Source organism: Desmodus rotundus, chromosome 9 (genome assembly GCF_022682495.2).
Source record: "Desmodus rotundus isolate HL8 chromosome 9, HLdesRot8A.1, whole genome shotgun sequence".
Classification (NCBI taxonomy): Eukaryota; Metazoa; Chordata; class Mammalia; order Chiroptera; family Phyllostomidae; genus Desmodus; species Desmodus rotundus.
In genome coordinates this window covers 111,518,752-111,536,919 of record NC_071395.1, presented here as the reverse complement: position 1 = coordinate 111,536,919, position 18,168 = coordinate 111,518,752, and the positions used below count along the sequence as shown (strand labels likewise).

At 58.2% G+C, this 18,168-nt stretch overlaps 2 protein-coding genes across 3 annotated transcripts; one reads left to right on the top strand and one right to left on the bottom strand.

The window, feature by feature from the left end:
- Positions 1–78: 78 nt before the first annotated feature.
- On the bottom strand, positions 79–12,576 carry AFMID (arylformamidase). 2 transcript variants are annotated; one of them, XM_024553751.4, is made up of 12 exons: positions 12,442–12,576; positions 11,053–11,150; positions 10,378–10,468; positions 5,903–6,007; positions 5,768–5,816; positions 4,629–4,714; positions 4,455–4,527; positions 4,162–4,259; positions 3,800–3,878; positions 3,560–3,701; positions 3,260–3,364; positions 79–352 (listed from the first exon to the last, which is right to left on the bottom strand). In XM_024553751.4, exons 2-12 carry the CDS (start codon positions 11,110–11,112, stop codon positions 296–298), a joined length of 945 nt encoding a protein of 314 aa, XP_024409519.1. In that variant the 5' UTR covers positions 11,113–11,150; positions 12,442–12,576; the 3' UTR covers positions 79–295. The 2 variants fall into 2 exon arrangements, with proteins under 2 accessions (XP_024409519.1, XP_053767477.1); XM_053911502.2 differs by lacking the exon at positions 12,442–12,576 and having other exon boundaries at positions 11,053–11,284.
- TK1 (thymidine kinase 1) lies at positions 11,271–17,945 on the top strand. Its single transcript, XM_045190165.2, has 7 exons — positions 11,271–11,402; positions 11,508–11,539; positions 12,460–12,570; positions 14,345–14,438; positions 16,416–16,505; positions 16,785–16,904; positions 16,998–17,945. The coding sequence occupies exons 1-7, from the start codon at positions 11,337–11,339 to the stop codon at positions 17,202–17,204; spliced, it is 720 nt and encodes a 239-aa protein (XP_045046100.2). The 5' UTR covers positions 11,271–11,336; the 3' UTR covers positions 17,205–17,945.
- Positions 17,946–18,168: the final 223 nt, after the last annotated feature.

Below are 18,168 nucleotides of genomic sequence, written 5' to 3'. Positions count from 1 at the left end.
TGGTTGGGGTAACTGACTGACTGGTACAGTATTGAGACCGTTGCCTACAGGCCTTCCAGATTCCAGTTTCAGTTGAGGTTCTGAGCATCACACAGCATTGCCCTGGGCTGGACAGTCCCTGGAGCCACTGGGCCCAGCCCAGGGTGCGGCTGTGGAGGCCTGTATTCCTGCCCAGAGCAGTGGGAAGAATGGGCTCCTGCCAGGGTGGGTGGGCAAATGGAGGCTACCAGGCAGCAGGGAAGTGCAGGCTGGAGGGAGGGGGGTGCGGTCAGGCCCTTTGGAAAAGACTCGCAGGTCAGGTGCGCGCCGGCTGGCCTTCAGAGGCGTCCTGCAAGATTGCTCTCAGAATGATCTGCAGGGGGGAGAAGACACAAGCCCCGGCATCGGCGAGGCTCTTGTGAGGGTCTCTCGGAGGAATCTGATTAAACAACCCGCATTAGTGATGGCGGAAACGCAACTCAGGAGCCTTTCCCCGCTCCCGCTGCAAAGGCGCTAACGAGGCTCCCGGCCTATGTGGACCGACCTCCTGGTTGCTGCCCCACTGTGTATGGCCCGCGAGCCAAGAAAGGCTTTGTTTTCTTAAAAAATATTTTGTTATATATATATATTATTATGTTTTTTATTTATTTTTAGAGAGAGGGGAAGGGAAGGAGAGAGAGAGAGAGAAATATCAATGGGTGGCTGCCTCTCACACACACATACCCCACCCCACCCCCGCCTGACAGGGGACCTGGCCCACAACCCAGGCATGTGCCCTGACTGGGAATCGAACTGGCGACCTTTCAGTTTGCAGGCCGGTGCTCAACCAGCCAGGGCTGATCCCCTTACTTCCTGACTTGAAGAGCCTCCTGGAGTAAGGGTGCTAACGGTATGAACTAAAAGCCTGTCAGAGGCGGCAGCTGATTAAAAAGTGAAGCTAGTCAAGCGCCCACTTGCCCAGAAAAAAAAAAAAAAAAAAGGGGGGAGAACCAAGATGGCGGCGTAGGTAGACACACTGCGCCTCCTCGCACAACCAGAACTGACAGAGAATCGAACAGCAAGGGGGACCAACACCAAGGAAACAGAAAATAATCATTCATCCAGACTGGTAGGAGGGGCGGAGACGGCACTGGGGTGGAGAGGACTCGCGTGGCTGTGGCGGGACTGAGACTGGCGGAGTGTGGGACAAATGGCGCAGGCAGTCCGAGCACTAGCAGAACCTGCAGTCCCACATTTGCACAGATAAACCCAGAGGGCCGGACTCAGAGTGGCGGAGAGCGGGGCAGGCAGAGTGGCGGGTAGCACCCCGCGGCACCACATTCGCCCACAGATAAACCGGACGAACGGCGGGCAGCAAAGCAGACCACTGCGCAACCCAGGGCTCCAGCTCAGGGAAATAAAGCCTCAAACCTCTGATTGAAAGCGCCCCTGGGGGTTGGGGCGGCAGCAGGAGAGACTCCCAGCCTCACAGGAGAGGTTGTTGGAGAGACCCACAGGGGCCTAGAGTGTGCACAAGCCCACCCACTCGGGAACCAGCACCAGAGTGGCCCAGTTTGATTGTGGGTAGCGGAGTGAAAGACTGAAATCCGGAGGAGAGTGAAGCGGGCGCCATTGCTCCCTCTCGGCCCCGCCCCCACGTACAGCATCACAGCGCTGTGATCAGCATTACCCCACCCCGGTGAACACCTAAGGCTCCGCCCCTTAAAGTAACAGACGCGCCAAGACAAACAAACAAAAAAAAAATGGCCCAAATGACAGAACCCTTCAAAGCTCCAGAAAAAATACAACTAAGCGACGAAGAGATAGCCAACCTATCGGATGCACAGTTCAAAGCACTGGTTATCAATATGCTCACAGACTTGGTTGAATCTATTCGAAAAACAGATGAAAAAATGAAGCCTATGCTAAGAGAAACAAAGGAAAATGTACAGGGAACCAATAGTGATGAGAAGGAAACTGGGACTCAAATCAATGGTATGGACCAGAAGGAAGAAACAAACATCCAACCAGAAAAGAATGAAGAAACAAGAACTTGGAAAAATGAGGAGAGGCTTAGGAACCTCCAGGACACCTTGAAACGTTCCAACATCCGAATTACAGGGGTGCCAGAAGGAGAAGAGGAAGAACAAAAAATTGAAAACTTATTTGAACAAATAATGGAGAACTTCCCCAGTCTGGCAAAGGAAATAGACTTCCGGGAAGTCCAGGAAGCTCAGAGAGTCCCAAAGAAGCTGGACCCAAGGAGGAACACAACAAGGCACATCATAATTACATTACCCAAGACTAAACACAAGGACCTACATCCAAGATTAGTGTATCCAGCAAAGCTATCATTTAGAATGGAAGGGAGGATAAAGTGCTTCTCAGATACGGTCAAGTTGAAGAGGCTCATCATCACCAAGCCCTTATTATATGAAATGTTAAAGGGAGTTACCTAAGAAAAAGAAGATCAAAAATAGGAACAGTAAAAATGACAGCAAACTCACAGTTATTAACGACCACACATAAAACAAAAACGAGAGCAAACTAGGCAAACAACTAGAACATGAGGGTTGTCAATAAGGGAGTGGGAGGGGGAGAGGGGGGTAAAGGTACAGAGAATAAGTAGCATAGATGATAGGTGGAAAATAGACAGGGGGAGGGTAAAAATAGTGTAGGAAATGTAGAAGCCAAAGAACTTATAAGTATGACCCATGGACATGAACTATGGGGGGGGAACGTGGGAGGGAGGGGGGTGGGCAGGATGGAGTGGAGTGGGGGGGGAATGGGACAACTGTAATAGCATAATCAATAAATATATTAAAAAAAAAAGAAAAAAAAAAAAAAAAAGGTAGTAACTCTTTTTCTGCCAGTTCTGGGGCACATGTTTTTTCCCAATATATCCTTTGATTTTAAAAAAGGATCTTCCGTATTAAAATTGTAATAAACATTTATACACCGAATTCACCCACCCTTTCCCATATGGAGTTGGCTTCGCTTTTATGCTGAGACTCAAGACAGGCTGATACCGCCTGGTACCTGCCTCGCCCCGTCCACAGCCCGGTGAGGATCCCACTTGTGCGCCCAGGACCAGACTCTGCACATCACCTGGGGCGGTTCCGGGGGGAGGTGAAGTGTAGGACGCAAGTATGGCACCCGATTCCTTTCATCGGGTCCCCCAACCTCCTGGACACCAAAAAACCCAGGCAAGTGGCTCTTCTGTGCTCCCCGCCTCCCCACCTCTCCTCAGGAGTAGGGGCCACCAGGACCCATCCTGTCCACAGTGAAGGCACACGCCTACCTGGTTGAGCACATAGTCCTTCTGGGTGAGTTTCCAGATGATCTCAAAGTGGTCCACGTCCTGGAGTTCTTCGAATGAGGCTTTCCACCCTCCTCGGCACAGTATCTGGGCAGCAGAAATGAGGAGGAGGCAGTGAGAGGCCGCAGGAGGAGAGGGGTTCTCACACCGAGCCCGGCACGCGCCAGGTGCTCACTAACCATCTGCCGAGTGACTGATGGGGCCACTGGGGTGAAATGCAGACAAGGTCAATGAGACTGCATGACCCTCAACCTCCAGCCCAAAGCAGGGTGCTCGGGGTACCTGATAGAACTCCCTGGACTGCCGATGGAATTCGGGGCTATCGTATTGGCCCACAACCACCAGCACGCGGCAGGCTGGGTCTGCGGGCTGCCTGCCGGCCGCTTCCAGGAGCTGCTGTGGGCTGGTCCTCTGAGCATCCTCCCTGGTTTGGGGCAGGGGGGTGCGGTCAGGACACCCCAGCCCCTCCTCCCAGGCTCAGGGCCAGCAGTGGGGTGGCAGGGTGGGAGGGAAGTGACTCACGGGGTCAGGAGAATAGCGGCGTTCTGAGAGGTGTGCACTAAGGGCTCTAGGTGGTAGATCCCACTCACCAGGAAAAAGCCTGCGAAGGTGAAGCGGTCAGCGGGGCAAGTGGGGCCGTCACGCCGCCCAGACCAGGTCTCACGCAGGCGCCAAGCGGGCAAGAGGCCAGCCTGGGCTGCACGGCCAGGGGGACAAGACCAGAGCAGGGAGGAGAGAAGAAGCCAGCGGGCCCTGCTCCCGGGGCGCAGAGCCCCCAGGTCAAGCCAAGCCCTCCTGTGGGCATTTCCAGCAGCTAGTGCAGAGCCTCGGGGCCGGCAGGGGACGGGGAAGCTGCCCAGCCAGGGTGCGGTCCCCACGGAGACCTTTCAAGTTGCACATGACTCCGTGCTTGGTCCAGTTAACCAGGAGCATCATGGCGGCCAGGTGGGCCCCAGCAGAGTGTCCGCACAGGTAAATTCCCCTGGATGGGGCAGAGCAGTGCCAGGTTTGTATTCAGTTTCCCCAAAGCCTCAGGCCAGTACCAAGGAGTCCGGCTTTGTCCTCTGCTCCACAGGCCGGAAGGGCGGCTGGGCTGGATCGAAGGGGCTGAATGCAGGCTCCCTTCCCCCCTTTCTCCAGCACTGCTGGACAAGAGACGCCCTGCCGTGATACCCACTCATTGTACGGATACCGCTTGTGGACAGAGACGATGCTCCGCGTGACCTGGTCCACCATCCGGTCCAGGGAGCCTGCCCAGAGAGCACCAGCTGGGTCAGGCTCCGTCAGGGGCTCACTCCCCTCCAAAGCCCGCCAGACCTGCAAGATCCGAACCTGCAAGACCACCCGTTACCTTTGGGGGCAATGTCATAAGCCACTATCACCACGGCCACTCCCTGAGCCGTCAGCGGGTCCACCATGAAAGCTGACTCGTCTTTACTGTGGAGACAAAGAGGTGGCCACGGTAACAACTGCAGGCAGCCCGGCCACCACGCTGCTTCTGCGTCCTGCACTCCCAGAGCGCTGCCCCTCATTGGCCCCGCGGGGCGTGGAGAAGGGTGTAGGCTCTGTCCTCCCCACGTCACACACACGCAATGGGACCTCGGGGACTTCATTTAACCCCTAAGCCTGGTCTCCTCATAGGTACAATTATGTTCTTTCGCTTAAGTGCCGTTTTTGAGAAATGAAGATCGGACACGCTGAGCCTGTCACCTGGCAAAGGGTAAATGTGCAGTAAGGGTCCTACTAACATGAAAGTGTGAGGGTGGGGGACCCTATCGCAGCACCTCCTTGGTGAGAGTCTAGGGAGCAAGTGCCCCTCTGCCTATCTTAGGGTGACCCGCTGTCCTGGTTTGCCCAGGACTTCCTCTTTTTCGTCACCGTGAGGCCCCATGTCTGAGAAACCACTCCGTGCCGAGGGCCCTCGACGGTGACTCACTTGGATGACAGAGGGGACCGAGCACACCTCTCACCGGGTACAGTGGGTCAAAGAGGGCTCCCTGAAAAGATACGCCCACATCCTAGCCCCGGTGCCTTTGAACGTGACCTTACTTGGAAATAGGGTCTTTGTAGATGTGACTAAGAATCTTGAGATGAGATCGCCCCGAATTTAGAAGGGGCCCTAAACCCGATGACTGGTGCCATTGTAAGCGGAAAGGGGAGGAGATCCGAGACGCGGACACATGAAGGCCACGTGGAGACAGGGGCTGAGCCGGGAGTGATGCAGCCACAAGCCACGGACACCAAGCGCCACGAGAAGCGGGAGGAGGCAGGGACAGGACCTGCCCAAAGGCCTTTGGAGGGAGCACAACCCCGACACCTTGCTCTCTGATTTCCGGCCCCCACACTGTGACAGCACACACTTCCCACCTGCAAGCCCACCCCACGCCCCGTGTGCGGTCATCTGCAGCAGCAGCTCTAGGAAGAGGAAGCTCAGTGGCCAGGGAAAGAGGAATCTCCCTTCGTCTCTCCTCTTCCAAATTTCTGACCCACCTGCCACTCTGCCAGTACCCTCCGTGAAGGAACACAAGGAACGGCAGGGCTGCAAAACAAGACACAGGGCTGGGCTGAGCGAGGCAGGGCCCCTGGCTGAGCTCTGCCCAGGGACCACCAGTCCCCGCTGCTCACCTTCAGACCCTGTGTCTGGGAAGTAGATGTCCAGTTTCTCCCCTTCACCGTCTCCGTAGGGGACATTCAGCAGGTTCCTCGTGGTGGCCCGGGCCCTCTTGGTGGCTGTCTCGGGAAACAGACAAGCCGCTGTCAGCACAAGCTCAGGAAGTAGCAATTTGTATTTCATTTCAGGTAGAAGCCTTTTTGGTAAAAGCCCCGTGGGGTTGACCAGCTGGCTGCAGCTGTCGTACCCAGGGCCCTGTGCTGGGTCCCGAAGCACTCCGCCCGCGTGTGGTTACAAGGAGACCACGCGGGACCCGCACCCTCTGCTGACATCTGCCCGGAAGTGAGCGTCGGGTTCTGAGAGGCACCCTTGGATCCCAGCTTCAGCACACGCGCACTTATGTGTGTTACCCCGCGCTGCATGCTCTGGGAGGTAGAAACCTTTCCAGGTATTTGGAGAAACAATCTTCTAGGGAATCTGGTGATTACACAGATAGTGGAGCAGCGTAAGTATGTAAGGGGGTGCCGAGGTGGGAGAGGTGAGAATGACGGGAAAATGGCCTGGCACTTGGGTCGGAAGGAAGGAGGAAGGGTACAGAGGGGAATCGTAAGGACTGTGTCTAAATGCCACAGGCAAAGGTGGGCTGGCAGGGACATGCATGCTTCAGTGAAAAACGCCCCCAAGAGCTCCCCCAGGATTCCCCGAAATCCGACACTTGGTAAGCTCTCCTGGATGACGCCTGGGGAATATGTATCTAAGCCCAAGAAGAGCATATTTCTTTTCTTGTTTTCTTTTTTCTTTTAAGAGAGAGGGGAAGGGAGGGAGGGAGAGAGGGAGAGAAACATCAGTGAGTGGCCTCTTGCATGCCCTGACCTGGGGACCAACCTGCAACCCAGGCCTGTGTCCTGACCAGGGGTCAAGCTGGCGACTTTCACTTTCGGGATGACACCCCAACCCACTGAGCCACACTGGTCAGGGCAAAGATCCTATTTCTTGATGGGTAAGTCTTCATCGATATATTTATCACAAAGTATAACCAGATCAAGGTGCCAGCAGAAGTGGCAGGTGGCAGGGGCCTTCCCCTCGGGTTGCAGGTAGCAGCCTCTTGCTCCGACGGCCTCTCTGTGCCCTGAGCTCTCTCCCTCCCTGGGGAGGCAAGCTCCCTGGTGTCGCTTCTGATAATCCTCCAGACCAGGACCCCACCCTTATGACCTCATTTGACCTTAACTACTTCCTTAGAGGCCCGGTCGCCAAATGCAGCCACATGAAGGGACAGGGCTTCAACATGTGAATTGGGGGGCACAGAGATTCAGCCCCCCTGCTCCCCCAGTGGTTCCGGGCTGCACCAAATCAAGTCTGCCCTGCTCACCTTCTCCACAGGAGTGACCCTGGCTCCCCTAACACCACTCCTCTGCCACCCCCCCACCTGCCCCGTACCTTCCATAGCACATGCCCTTCTACCAGGCCGACACGGACTCGTTCCTTATGTCCTTTGTCTACCATCGCCCTGCCCCCACTCAGAGTCACCACAGTACCTGGGCGCAGGGCGGTCATTTGGCTCACTGATATTTCCCGTGCACATAGGTGACCAGCACAGGGGAGGCAGCCAATGAATATTCAGCGAACGGATCACTAGACGATGAACCGCCCACTGCGGAGAAGCATCTGGGCTCGGCTACCACAGACAACCTGTGGCGAAGGGCCTGGCACGCACATCGTTACGCCGCGTGCAAGGATCTGAAGGACGTGCTCTCGGCGGTGTGACTTCTGGATCAGAGGTCACTTGTCATGTCTGAGGCCACTGACCACTGCCCTCGGTGGGGGTTCTCCCGCCAGCACGGTGTGGGGGGTGTGAGTGTGTCTTTTCCTGACAAGCAGAAGACACATTCACCAAACCTCATGTGTCACTCAACCAAGACACATACCTCATCAAAAGATGGGGTTCAGCCCTGGCTGGTGTAGCTCAGTGGATTGAGCTCCGGCCTGCAAAACAGGGGGTCGCCGGTTTGATCCCCAGTCAGGGCACATTACTGGGTTGTGGAACAGGTCCCCGGTGGCGGACGAGGGAGATGCAGCCACACACTGACATTTCTCTCCCTCCCTTTCTCCCTCCCTTCCCCTCTCTAAAAATAAGTAAGTAAATAAAATCTTTTTTTTTTTAAAAAAAGAAACTGTTTACCTTCCTGCCTGTCCTTAGAGTGTTTAGTACAGGAAACTTAGAAAACTTACAGGTAATTGTAAATCCTTTTTCTACCCCTTTGAGATGCATGTATTTTTCAAAGCTAAACGGCTTTACAACCTGGGAATGCTTTCCTCAAAGACCAGGCAGCCCCTAGCCCTGTCTTTGAAATGTGACCATCGAGGAAGACAGCGTCCACCCACCCCACGCAGTTCCAGTTCCGCAGGAGCTCAGGGTCCTGTCTTCAGCCTGTGCCTGGCTCCAGGTCGTAAAACTACCTCTTGTCATAAAAACGTGGGGAGTTGCCTTTTTCCTCTGGGTAAGGGCAGTCAGCAAACACAGATGCTCACCCTAAGTACCAGGAGGGTTTAGGTGGACTAGTGTGGCCGCTGGTCCTGCCAGGTCCTCCGGCTTGAGGACAGGTGTCCTTTCTCTTGAGCACAGGTAGGCTGGGGGCGGACCTGCCTGGCCCTGTTAGTGGGCGCGGTTTCCCCCTGGCTCGGCCCTCTCCAGCTGCTGCCTGAGATGCACATTGTAGTTTGGCCTCATCTTTACCCAACAAAACCCATTTTCTTTCTCTTCATGGACAGGTTTTCTGGCTTGGCAGGAGACATTGTGTTTTGGGGTTTTTTTTTCTGTTTTATTTCCCTACGTTTTGCTGCCTCCGGTCAGTTTGATTCCAACAAGGCAAGGTCCAAGGTTACAGGCAGCGCCAATGAGGTCTGGGGAACTCTACCAGGACAGCCAGCTGGTGGGCCCTCACCGATGTCATCTGTCACCTTCCCCCTGTCTCCCCTCCCCCCCATGTACTCACAAATCACCTGCTCCACTCTTACCTGGAAGCTCTGCTCAGGGGGTGGAGCCCACCACTAGCTGCGTGACCTTGGCTAAGTTATTTAACCTCACCAGGCAGGGTCTAGACGAGGGGCTGGTGGGTGAGGCACTCCCTTGGGGCACAACATTGGCGGGTGGCCCCAGAACCTCAGTAATGAGGACTGTTATGGCCTGAGTGTTGGTGCCTCCCGCAAGTCCTATGTTGAAGCCTTCAGGCGGCCCCTTTGGAGGTGAGGGGCGTTAGATGAGGTCCTGAGGGGGCGCCCCGGGACGGGATAAGCGGCCCTATAGGAAGAGGAAGCAAGACCAGAACTCTCTCTCTCTGTCCACGCCGTGAGGACCTGGAGAAGGTGGCTATCTGCCAGCCAGGAAAAGCACGCTCGCCTGGGAACCAAGCTGGCTGGCACCTTGGCCTTGGGCTTCTCGCTTTCAGAACTGTGAGAAGCAGCTTCCTATTGCTGAAGCCCCCCAGTGGATGGCCTTTTGTATGGCAGCTCAGGCAGACCAACATAAACATTAAGAGTTTTTAAAAGCTATTTATATTTTAAAATAAAAACGAAGGCCCCAACGTCCACGATGAACAAAATGGCAGCATTTTAAATTGGGACACGCTCCGCCCCTGCACATGTGTGGCTCTGCTCACTGCCCCGGCCCTAAAGATGTTCCTCATCCATGAAATGGGCCTGCGGCACCTGCGGCACCGCCGGGCCGGCTGGAGCACCAAGACAGGAAGGAGGTGGACCTCGGACTGAGAGCTGACCACAGGGCCTAGGAGAGCAGTTCCTAAAGAGAGTCCCCGCAGGCAACAGCGGCACGTTTGTCCTGGCTCCTGCTACCTATGACTCCCTTTCTCAGCAGGCTTCGCTCTTCTCCCTCACACGAGGGAGGGAAGAGAGACCCCAGGTTCTCTATGAGCTCACGCGGGCGACACTGAGCTCCCAAACATTTACTGAGCAAACAGGTGTATTTGGCACAGAGGTGAGCGCGTGAGCAACTTAGAGAGCCCAGGACGCAGCTCCCCCCACGTCAGCTGGGGCAGCGCGGGTGCTGGAATGAGCCCCGGAGCCTGTGCGTCAGGCTGGGTTGTCAGGCTGGGTTACCTCGGGTTAGAGCGCCACGGCCCCCCAGGATCTGTTTGCTCTGCTCAAACAAAGCAGATCTGCCAACACCCGAATTTCCCGACAGAGGGGAGGGGCTGGCTGCTTTCCCCTCTCACTTCTCCCACGAAGCCCGCTTCCCCAGCCCAGCGTGGGTGCTTCGCCCAGCGTTAAAAGCACAGCACATCACTCTGGAAACACAGGGCAGAGATGGAGATTAACCTTGACACCTCGCTAGCTCCCAGGTCTCCAGGGCCTGGACTGTGGGAACTGCCCTGAGAGCAGGGCTGTGGGGCGGCTCCTCTCCCGCCCCCACCGTTCTGAACCCCTGCCACGCGCCAAAGTCCACCCCGAGCAGCCACGGACAGGTCCCCTGTACCTTCTTTTCCCATCTCCGAGTAGGTCTTCAGGGCTCCCTCTGCTCCCAGTCGGACGACCCATTGGCTGGGGGAGTACTGTTTCTCCAGCTCCTGTGGGACACAGACACAGGTCCCAGCTGATTCCTGATAGACCTCTGACACTGTGGGGACGCGTGTGTATGTCGGGGAGAGACAGGCGCTGGGCTTTCTTCGGGGCAGTACCCATGACCTGCATCCGATTCTCAGATGCAGCAGGGCCAGCAAGTGAGGAGATTGTGCTTGAAGGGTGATCACAGCGGGTGCTCTCCGCGGGTGACTTCTAACCCTTACGAGCACCCAGCAGTAAACACCGGCCTCTGCAATCGTCCAGCGTCGGGCACATCCGCGCACTCATTGCACAACCTCCGACCGAGGTCAAGGACTTTGCCGATTCCTGCAGCTTATGGCTGCTATTCACGTAGCCAGGGCATCCACTTTCTCTCCCCTTCCAGTCAGGCCCACAGGCTCACAAAGGCCTGCCTGCGGTGACATCACGGGGTGACATCACGGCACTGGAGCTCTGGGTAGCTCCACAGTGTGGGCTCAACAGCGCCCACAGGAGTGGTCTGGAGGGCTTCTAAGCTTCCTCCTTAGGCCTTTCACGTAACAATCGCTGAGCTGCACTCAGCCCCAGCCCCTCCCTACAAGCCGCCTACCTCTCGCGACAACGTCTTCCAGGGAGCCTCGTCCTTGCGACCCTTCCCGGGAACATCCATCCTGGCGTCTGCAACCTGACCCGGCGTCTACCAGAACCCTGCAAGCCAGTGCCGGTTCCGCCCCGGAGGGGGACGGGCTGCGCTTAAAATCTCCCGCCAGTTCCGCAGCCGCGCGGTGATTGGTCCGCGGGCGGCGGATATAAAGGCGGGCGCGCGGGAGTCGGCGCGGGTTGCGGCAGCGGCAGTCGTGGAGGCTCCTGCCTGGCAAGCTTCCTGGGGGCGCTATGAGCTGCCTCACCCTGCCCACCGTGCTGCCCGGCTCCCCCAGCAAGACCCGGGGGCAGATCCAGGTGCGGGCGCCGGGGCGGGGTCCTGAAAGGCGGGCGCGGGGTCGTGGCCAGTGCCCCGGCATCCACGCGCAGTGGGCCCCGGAGTGACCTCTCTTTCTCTCCTAGGTGATCCTCGGACCTATGTTCTCAGGAAAAAGGTAATGGCTTCGTGGGGCGGTGGGGTGGTCCGGGACCACCTTCTCCTCCTCTCCCCCACCACCCCGGGACCTCGCCCTCCTGCCCTGGAGCTTTCCCGCCCAGGATGCCGCTCCCTCCTCCCCTAGACCTGATCCTAGAGGAGCCGCCCCACTCCTCCCCCACCCAGGTCGAATCCTCCGTCCTGAGCTGGTCCCGGCGCTGCTAGTCTCGCCCCCCACCTTAGAAAGGGGGGTCCAAGTCTTAAAGACTGCGCGTCCTGGGGGCCAGGCCCGGACCGCCTCCTTGCAGGGAGACCATCTCCCTAGGTGATCAGGAGCCTACTCCCCATACTGAGGAGTCAAGCCACGCGACTTGGCTTACGAAGTGGGGCTCTGAGCCCCTCAGTAACTCCCTTTTGTGTACGGCCCGGCGGCGGGAGAGGTGGGGGGGGGGTACTGCCTGACGCTGCTCCAGCCCAAATCTCTGGCCCGGAACGGTCTCGTCGACCCGGAAGCAAAGTGCTTCTTTTGTGGCACAAAAAGGGTCTGTGACCTCAGTTCCGACTGCAAAGAACTCCAGAGGAGATTATTTTGGAGTGTAGTCTGGACTCCTCTCCTCTGCCAGTGGCCTGCGCCTCCGCCCACCCCACCCTGTCCCTGAGAAGCTTCCTCCTCTAGGGTAACCTTTCCCTAGACCATTCCGCGGGGCCATTCCTGGCCACCAGGCCCCCACCCCAGTGACCCAGGACGTGGGCTTATGTCCCGTCCGGTCTAGACGGCCCTCTGGCCCTCACTGTCTTTCCCACGCCCTGCCCTGCGTTCTTCCCGTCCAGCAGTGCATTCCTGTAAGCCCCTCACAGGGGGTGGGGAGCCGGCCCGGGCGGCTGGGCGCTGCTCGCGGGTCCTGCCGCCGCGGGCCTTACCTGCCCCTCTGCCTGCAGCACGGAGCTGATGAGACGCGTCCAGCGCTTCCAGGTCGCCCAGTACAAGTGCCTGGTGATCAAACACGCCAAAGACACGCGGTACAGCAACATGTTCTCCACCCATGACCGGTCAGTGCCTGCCCCGCCCCTCCCCGAGAAGCCCCGCCCCCAGGAAGCTGACACAGCACAGAAGGTGCTGTGGGAGGTCTTTCGTGGGAATGGTTAGTCAAGCTGATACCTGGCACCGCGCGTTCAGATCAGTAAACTTTCCGGGTTCCTTGGCGAGGCAGCCTAGGACTCGGCCTTTCGGGGGTCTCCAGCCCAGTGCTTCTTAACGGGGGGGGGGGGGCGATTTTGCCCCCAGACTCCATTTAGCAATGTCTGCAGATGTTTCCACAACTGGAGGGGGGGGCGTGCCTCTGGCCTCTAGGGGGCAGAGGCCAGGGGTGCTGCTGAGCATCCTCCCTGCACAGGACGCCCCCACGACACAGCGACCCACCCCTTTGTCCATAGCACCTGCCTCCATCGATAGCGGCGCTCTGGGGTTCACACCTGTGCAGAGGTTGCGAGCTGGCTTTGATAAGCCTGTACGTTGGTTCTTACTTAACTTTTCGGTTGGCTCGTCCTGCCTGCATCCCTGTTCCATGTTTATCTGCCTGCGCCCAGTGCAGGCATTTCAGGCTGCAGCCTGAGCTTGGGGTTCAGTTTAGTTTCCCTCTGCCCCGCCCCCCCCCCCCAAGGCAGCAGACTGGAGCCTGGTGTCTCTGTGCCTGAGTCCTGTCCCTCTCGCTCCTCCAGACTTGCCCGCACCCCCCCAGTCCCCAGCAGCCAAGCTGTACTGCAGATGTGTGGCATTTCAGAAGGCAGGCAGGCGGTGCCGGGAACTTGGACTTAAAAGTGTCCGGAATTAGAGTGATGTTTTGGGCTGTGCTGTCTGATGCAGGTCCACCGTGCCTCCAGGTTTTCTTCCTTGTCCCTAAAATGTGGCGACCGCCGCACAGGAACGGGGGCGCATCTGGGGAGGACAGCACAAGCAGAGGAGACAGCTCTGCAGTGACGAGAAGTTCCGTTTCTGGCGTCAGACCGGAGTTAAATCCGAACTGGCTGAGTGTCACAATCCTGTCTCCCTTGGGCTGCAGGGGTGGTGACCGAGTGCTTGGCAGTCTTGTGACAAAGCTCCCAGTCACTGCCCTTGCTGCAGCTGGAACCCACTGCTCCCTGCCCACCCTCCGCTTTCCTGTGGGGGGGGGGGGAGGCGGGGTTTAAAATCCACGAAATAGCAGGAGGATGGCAGGGTGACAACTAAGTTGTAGAGCATTTTATTACTGTACAGATGCAGCTGCAAACTGCAAACGGGTGAGGGGGTGGGGGGTGCAGGGTGTCCTTTACCACCCCACTGGAGCATTCCCACAGGCTGCCCTTCAAACTGCCGGGTAGGACTGTCCCCCAGGACCCACAAGGCAGCGGACGGAGCCCTGGCTCAGCCAGCTGGTCACGGAGAAATCCCTTCATGGGCCGGAGGAGCCGAGTGCAGGAAATTCTTGTGGGTCATCACCCTGCTGTTGGGGTCCCCGGTTTCCCTCCGCTCGGGCACGCAGGACTCACAGTCAGCATCCGGTGCCAGTGGTCCGCTCAGGGCCACGTCACAGCTTCTGGGGGCCCTGGGCGCTTTGCCTTTGTGGGTCCCTTCCTCCATCCAAAGAAGAATAAACAAAGGGTGTTTCTTGACCGCGTTGATGTGAAGACAAATGCCACGCAAGGCTGACTCAGACGTCCCTGAGCTCTAGGCAGACACGACAGCCTGCCTTGTCGGCGGAGAGGGCCGCCAGCGCTGGCCCCTGACTTCTGGGGCTGGTCTCCTGGGTCTCCCTTGCCTGCTCACGCTCTGGCGTTCTCTCCTCAGGAGTACCATGGAGGCGCTGCCCGCCTGCCTGCTCCGGGACACGGCCCAGGAGGCCCTGGGCGCGGACGTCATAGGCATCGACGAAGGGCAGTTTGTAAGTGGGCTTCTCTTGGCCTCGTTCTTTTTGTGAACCCCCTGAGGGTCCCCCTTTCTCGTCTTATATTTTGTTCGCTGAGTTAAGCTGGGCAGCCAAGGAAAAATGGTTGACCGTCTTCCTTGTTCCTTTGGAAAAGCATGAGCACTTCTGTAGCGGATGAGGAGGTCACTGTCCCCCTACCAGTTACTGTCCCGGGCAGGGCCCAGATCTGCTCTTCTCGGAACAGCATGTCCAGGGTGGGACGGTGTTCTCCTGCTTTGCATTCACTGTGCCTTCCTTTTATTTATTTTTTAAAAATTTCTTTTACTTTATTTATTTATTTTTAGAGAGAGGGGAAGGGAGGGAGAAAGAGAGGGGGAGAAACATCAATACGTGGTTGCCTCTCACACGCCCCCTACTGGGGACCTGGCCTGCAACCCAGGCATGTGCCCTGACTGGGAATCGAACCAGCAGCAACCCTTTGGTTTGTAGGCTGGTGCTCAATCCACTGAGCCACACCAGCAGGGCCACTGTGCCTTCTAACTGAGCACACGTGGCCTGGTTTCCCGGGGGAGGAAGAAGCCGTGACAGCTTGTGTGTCTCGGTGGCGTGTACCTGCGGGCTGCTCTCCATTCCTGGGGTTTCCAGGCAGCTCCTTTTTTCTACCTGCCACTCACCCGTGGGTAATGAGTCGCTGTTCCCACACATACTGTTCTGACCGCGTCTCTCCTTCACTCCTCCCATGGCTGATGTCTCTTTTCGTGCTTATTAACTGCCAGCGTTTGTTTCTCCTGCGGAAGTTGCCTTTGAAGGGCTCACACCCGTTTTCTCTGGGCTTGTCCTGCGCCCAGCAGATGTGCTAGACCTGGGGCCGCCCTGTCATTCCTCTGTTCATTCACCAGTTGGGTTTTGTCTGGCCTGTCTCGTGGTCTTTCACCATCTACAGTTGAATGCTGTCACATCCTTTGCCCCATCCTCGGTGGCCTCCATGGCTTCAGTGCCAGCACGACACCCAGGGGGCGTTCGGCCACCACCCAGCTCTTGGCGAGATGGTGACGGAGGCGCAGACCTACTCCAGGCTTCCGCTCTCCCCATTGGGGTCTCCCCGCTCAGACCTCGTTGGGGAAGCGGCTCACCACAGGTGCCTGGGTGTCATAGGTGGACCCCTCCTCTCCTGCCTGCACCCTGCACTGTGGCTACTGTCGTCTACCAGGGAAGCCCCAGGTTTGCTAAGTACTTTGAAGTTCCACTTTGAATGTCGCCTGTATCACTGTGCTCAGGCTGCCACAGCCAGCACCCTGGCCGGGGAGGCGCTGACCATTCTGTGAGCCCGGAGTCCTATTGTGGGCGGGGCTGGTTCAGGCCGTGGCTGCGAGGGGGACCAGCTCCAAACCTTTCCCCATGGCTGGTGGACGGCTGTCTTCTCCCCGTGTCTTCACATCAGCATCCCTCTCTGTGTGCCTCTATCCAGATTTCCCCTCTCCTAAGCTTCTCTGACTCCAGATAGGGTGGCACTGTGAGGTAGTGGGGGATCAGGATTTTAACATCAGCTTGTAGGGGAGGGGGGACCCAATATAACATGACCTATAAAACTCAAGGCAGTAAACGCCAGTGACATGGTTACCAGTGGACATTTGGAAACGCAACAGATACCTGGGTGGCTCCATCCTTACCTTTGCTGACTCAGGAACCCCTGCTGAGACCCAGGGTTCACTGCTCCCTGGGAGGGGGGGTTCGCATGGGAACAGGACAAGCCCTCCCGTAGAAGAACCTGCTTTCTGTGGGCATCAGTTTGAGTGGGGGGGCCGATGCCCCTCCTTGTGTCCCCAGACCCTGGTGTGGAAAGGACCCATGTCCCGACTTGTCTCGGTGTGGAGGACGACGCCGATCCAGGGCGGCAGGACCTCTTGGGTGCAGGGAGGTCTTCCCCGCGGCTCCCGGAAGCTGCTGCTCCAGGTGGAAGCTGACTCTCCTCCCCCCACCCACACTCTGCAGTTCCCTGATGTCGTGGAGTTCAGTGAGACCATGGCCAACGCGGGGAAGACTGTGATCGTGGCTGCCCTGGACGGGACCTTCCAGAGGAAGGTGAGGCTGTGGGTCGGAGCCGGGAGGGAGGAAGGGGCCAGGGCAGCCCAGGGGCCCTTCTCCGTCTCAGTGAGGCGCATGCGCGCTCCCTGGACAACCAGGCCCTGCCGGAGCCCAGACAATCAGAAGAGCCCGATCCAGGAGCAAGCCCCCCAGATGGTTGCCCTCTGTGGCAGGGCTAACTTGGGTGGGGGGCGGAGCAGTTCCTGGCTTCAGGGCTTGTGAATCCGCCGGGCGAGGGGAGGCGAGTGCCCACGGCTGTCTCCCCCTTGCGTGCAGCCTTTCGGAGCCATCCTGAACCTGGTGCCGCTGGCGGAGAGCGTGGTGAAGCTGAACGCCGTGTGCATGGAGTGCTTCCGGGAGGCCGCCTACACCAAGCGGCTGGGCCTGGAGAAGGAGGTAGCTGTCCCCCGCCTTCCCTGAGGGGGGTGGGAGGACGGCCCGCAGGCGCCGGGCCCGCTCAGTGCAGGCCCGTTGTGTCCCCTGGGCCAGGTCGAGGTGATTGGAGGAGCAGACAAATACCACGCCGTGTGCCGCCTCTGCTACTTCCGGAAGGCCTCGGGTCAGCCGGCCGGGCTGGACAACAAGGAGAACTGCCCGGTGCTGGGGAAGCCAGGGGAGGCCAAGCTCGGGGAGGTGGCTGGGACCAGGAAGCCACTGGCCACTCATCAGATCCTGCAGTACAGCCCGGCCAACTGAGCCTGGGGCAGCCGGCGCCCCCTGGTGGACGCCTGTGCCCTGCCCCTCCAGCGGCCTTTTCAGAGGAGGAAGTCCGGCCCGAGGAGGCTTCACTGGCTGTGGGACTTCCTGAGTCTGCAGGGCCCCTGCAGGCTGGTGCTTCGCAGTCCCATTTCCCTCCTTGCCTGCCCGCTGGCCTTTCTCGGTTCCCTTCCCGGCTGCTGGTCCGCTCACGACCCACTCGGGGCTGGAACCGGCCCTGCGGTGTGGCTCTGGTTCTGGCCTTGGCGGACGCCGCTCCTTCTCCTTTGGGGTGAGGGGCCGGCCACATGCTGTTGTGACATAGGTGCTGCTGGCTTCCTCCCACTGTGGCTTTCACTGCTGAGTTTCTGTTCTCACTGGCAAGTCCGGCGTCAGCGGCTCCAGCTCAGCGCTGAGTCGCCTTCCACACAGAGGCTCCCGTCCCTCTGCCCGGAGTGGCCCTGGCCTTGGAGGATGGCTGGACTCGGGTCTTCTTACTTCCCTCTGGGCTGAAAGTCCTTCCTACTCTGGTGACCGCTTTCTCCAGAGTGCCAGCTCCTTTCACATGGGTGCTCAGGTCCTGCTGGGGCTCAGGACCCAGGGGTTTGCTGGTCTTTTAAGGAGGGAGGCCAGGAGACCTGGGGACAGGGTCCCTGATACTTCTGTCAGAGTGTGTGAAATTAATAACTAACATTAAAATGGACTGGTTGGCAGAAGCACATTTCTGTTTCACCACCCGGAATTCCCCCGGGTGCGCCTTAGACACTGGCGGACCCGTGGTGGATTTCTTCCCAGATCTTTTCCCCATGCCACCGCTCTTAGCCACACCCGTCCCAGCAGAAACGATCGTGAGGCAGGTCCTAAGAAGGGACGTTCACTTGCTCTTCTGTCTGGGTGGGTTTCAGGATAAAGTGGGCGAGCAGAGGAGCCTGGGGCCCAGACAGGGGAGAGGAGGAGGCCGAGC

Coding starts and splice junctions, on each gene's coding strand:
- AFMID (XM_024553751.4), bottom strand. CDS start 11,112: ATGGATGTTCCCGGGAAGGGTCGCAAGGACGAGGCTCCCTGGAAGACG. Junction 4,715..5,767: donor GGGTACTGGCAGAGTGGCAG/GTGGGTCAGAAA, acceptor TTGTCTCCACAG/TAAAGACGAGTCAGCTTTCA. Junction 3,365..3,559: donor AGTCCAGGGAGTTCTATCAG/GTACCCCGAGCA, acceptor TCTGCTGCCCAG/ATACTGTGCCGAGGAGGGTG.
- TK1 (XM_045190165.2), top strand. CDS start 11,337: ATGAGCTGCCTCACCCTGCCCACCGTGCTGCCCGGCTCCCCCAGCAAG. Junction 11,403..11,507: donor AGACCCGGGGGCAGATCCAG/GTGCGGGCGCCG, acceptor TTTCTCTCCTAG/GTGATCCTCGGACCTATGTT. Junction 12,571..14,344: donor ATGTTCTCCACCCATGACCG/GTCAGTGCCTGC, acceptor TTCTCTCCTCAG/GAGTACCATGGAGGCGCTGC.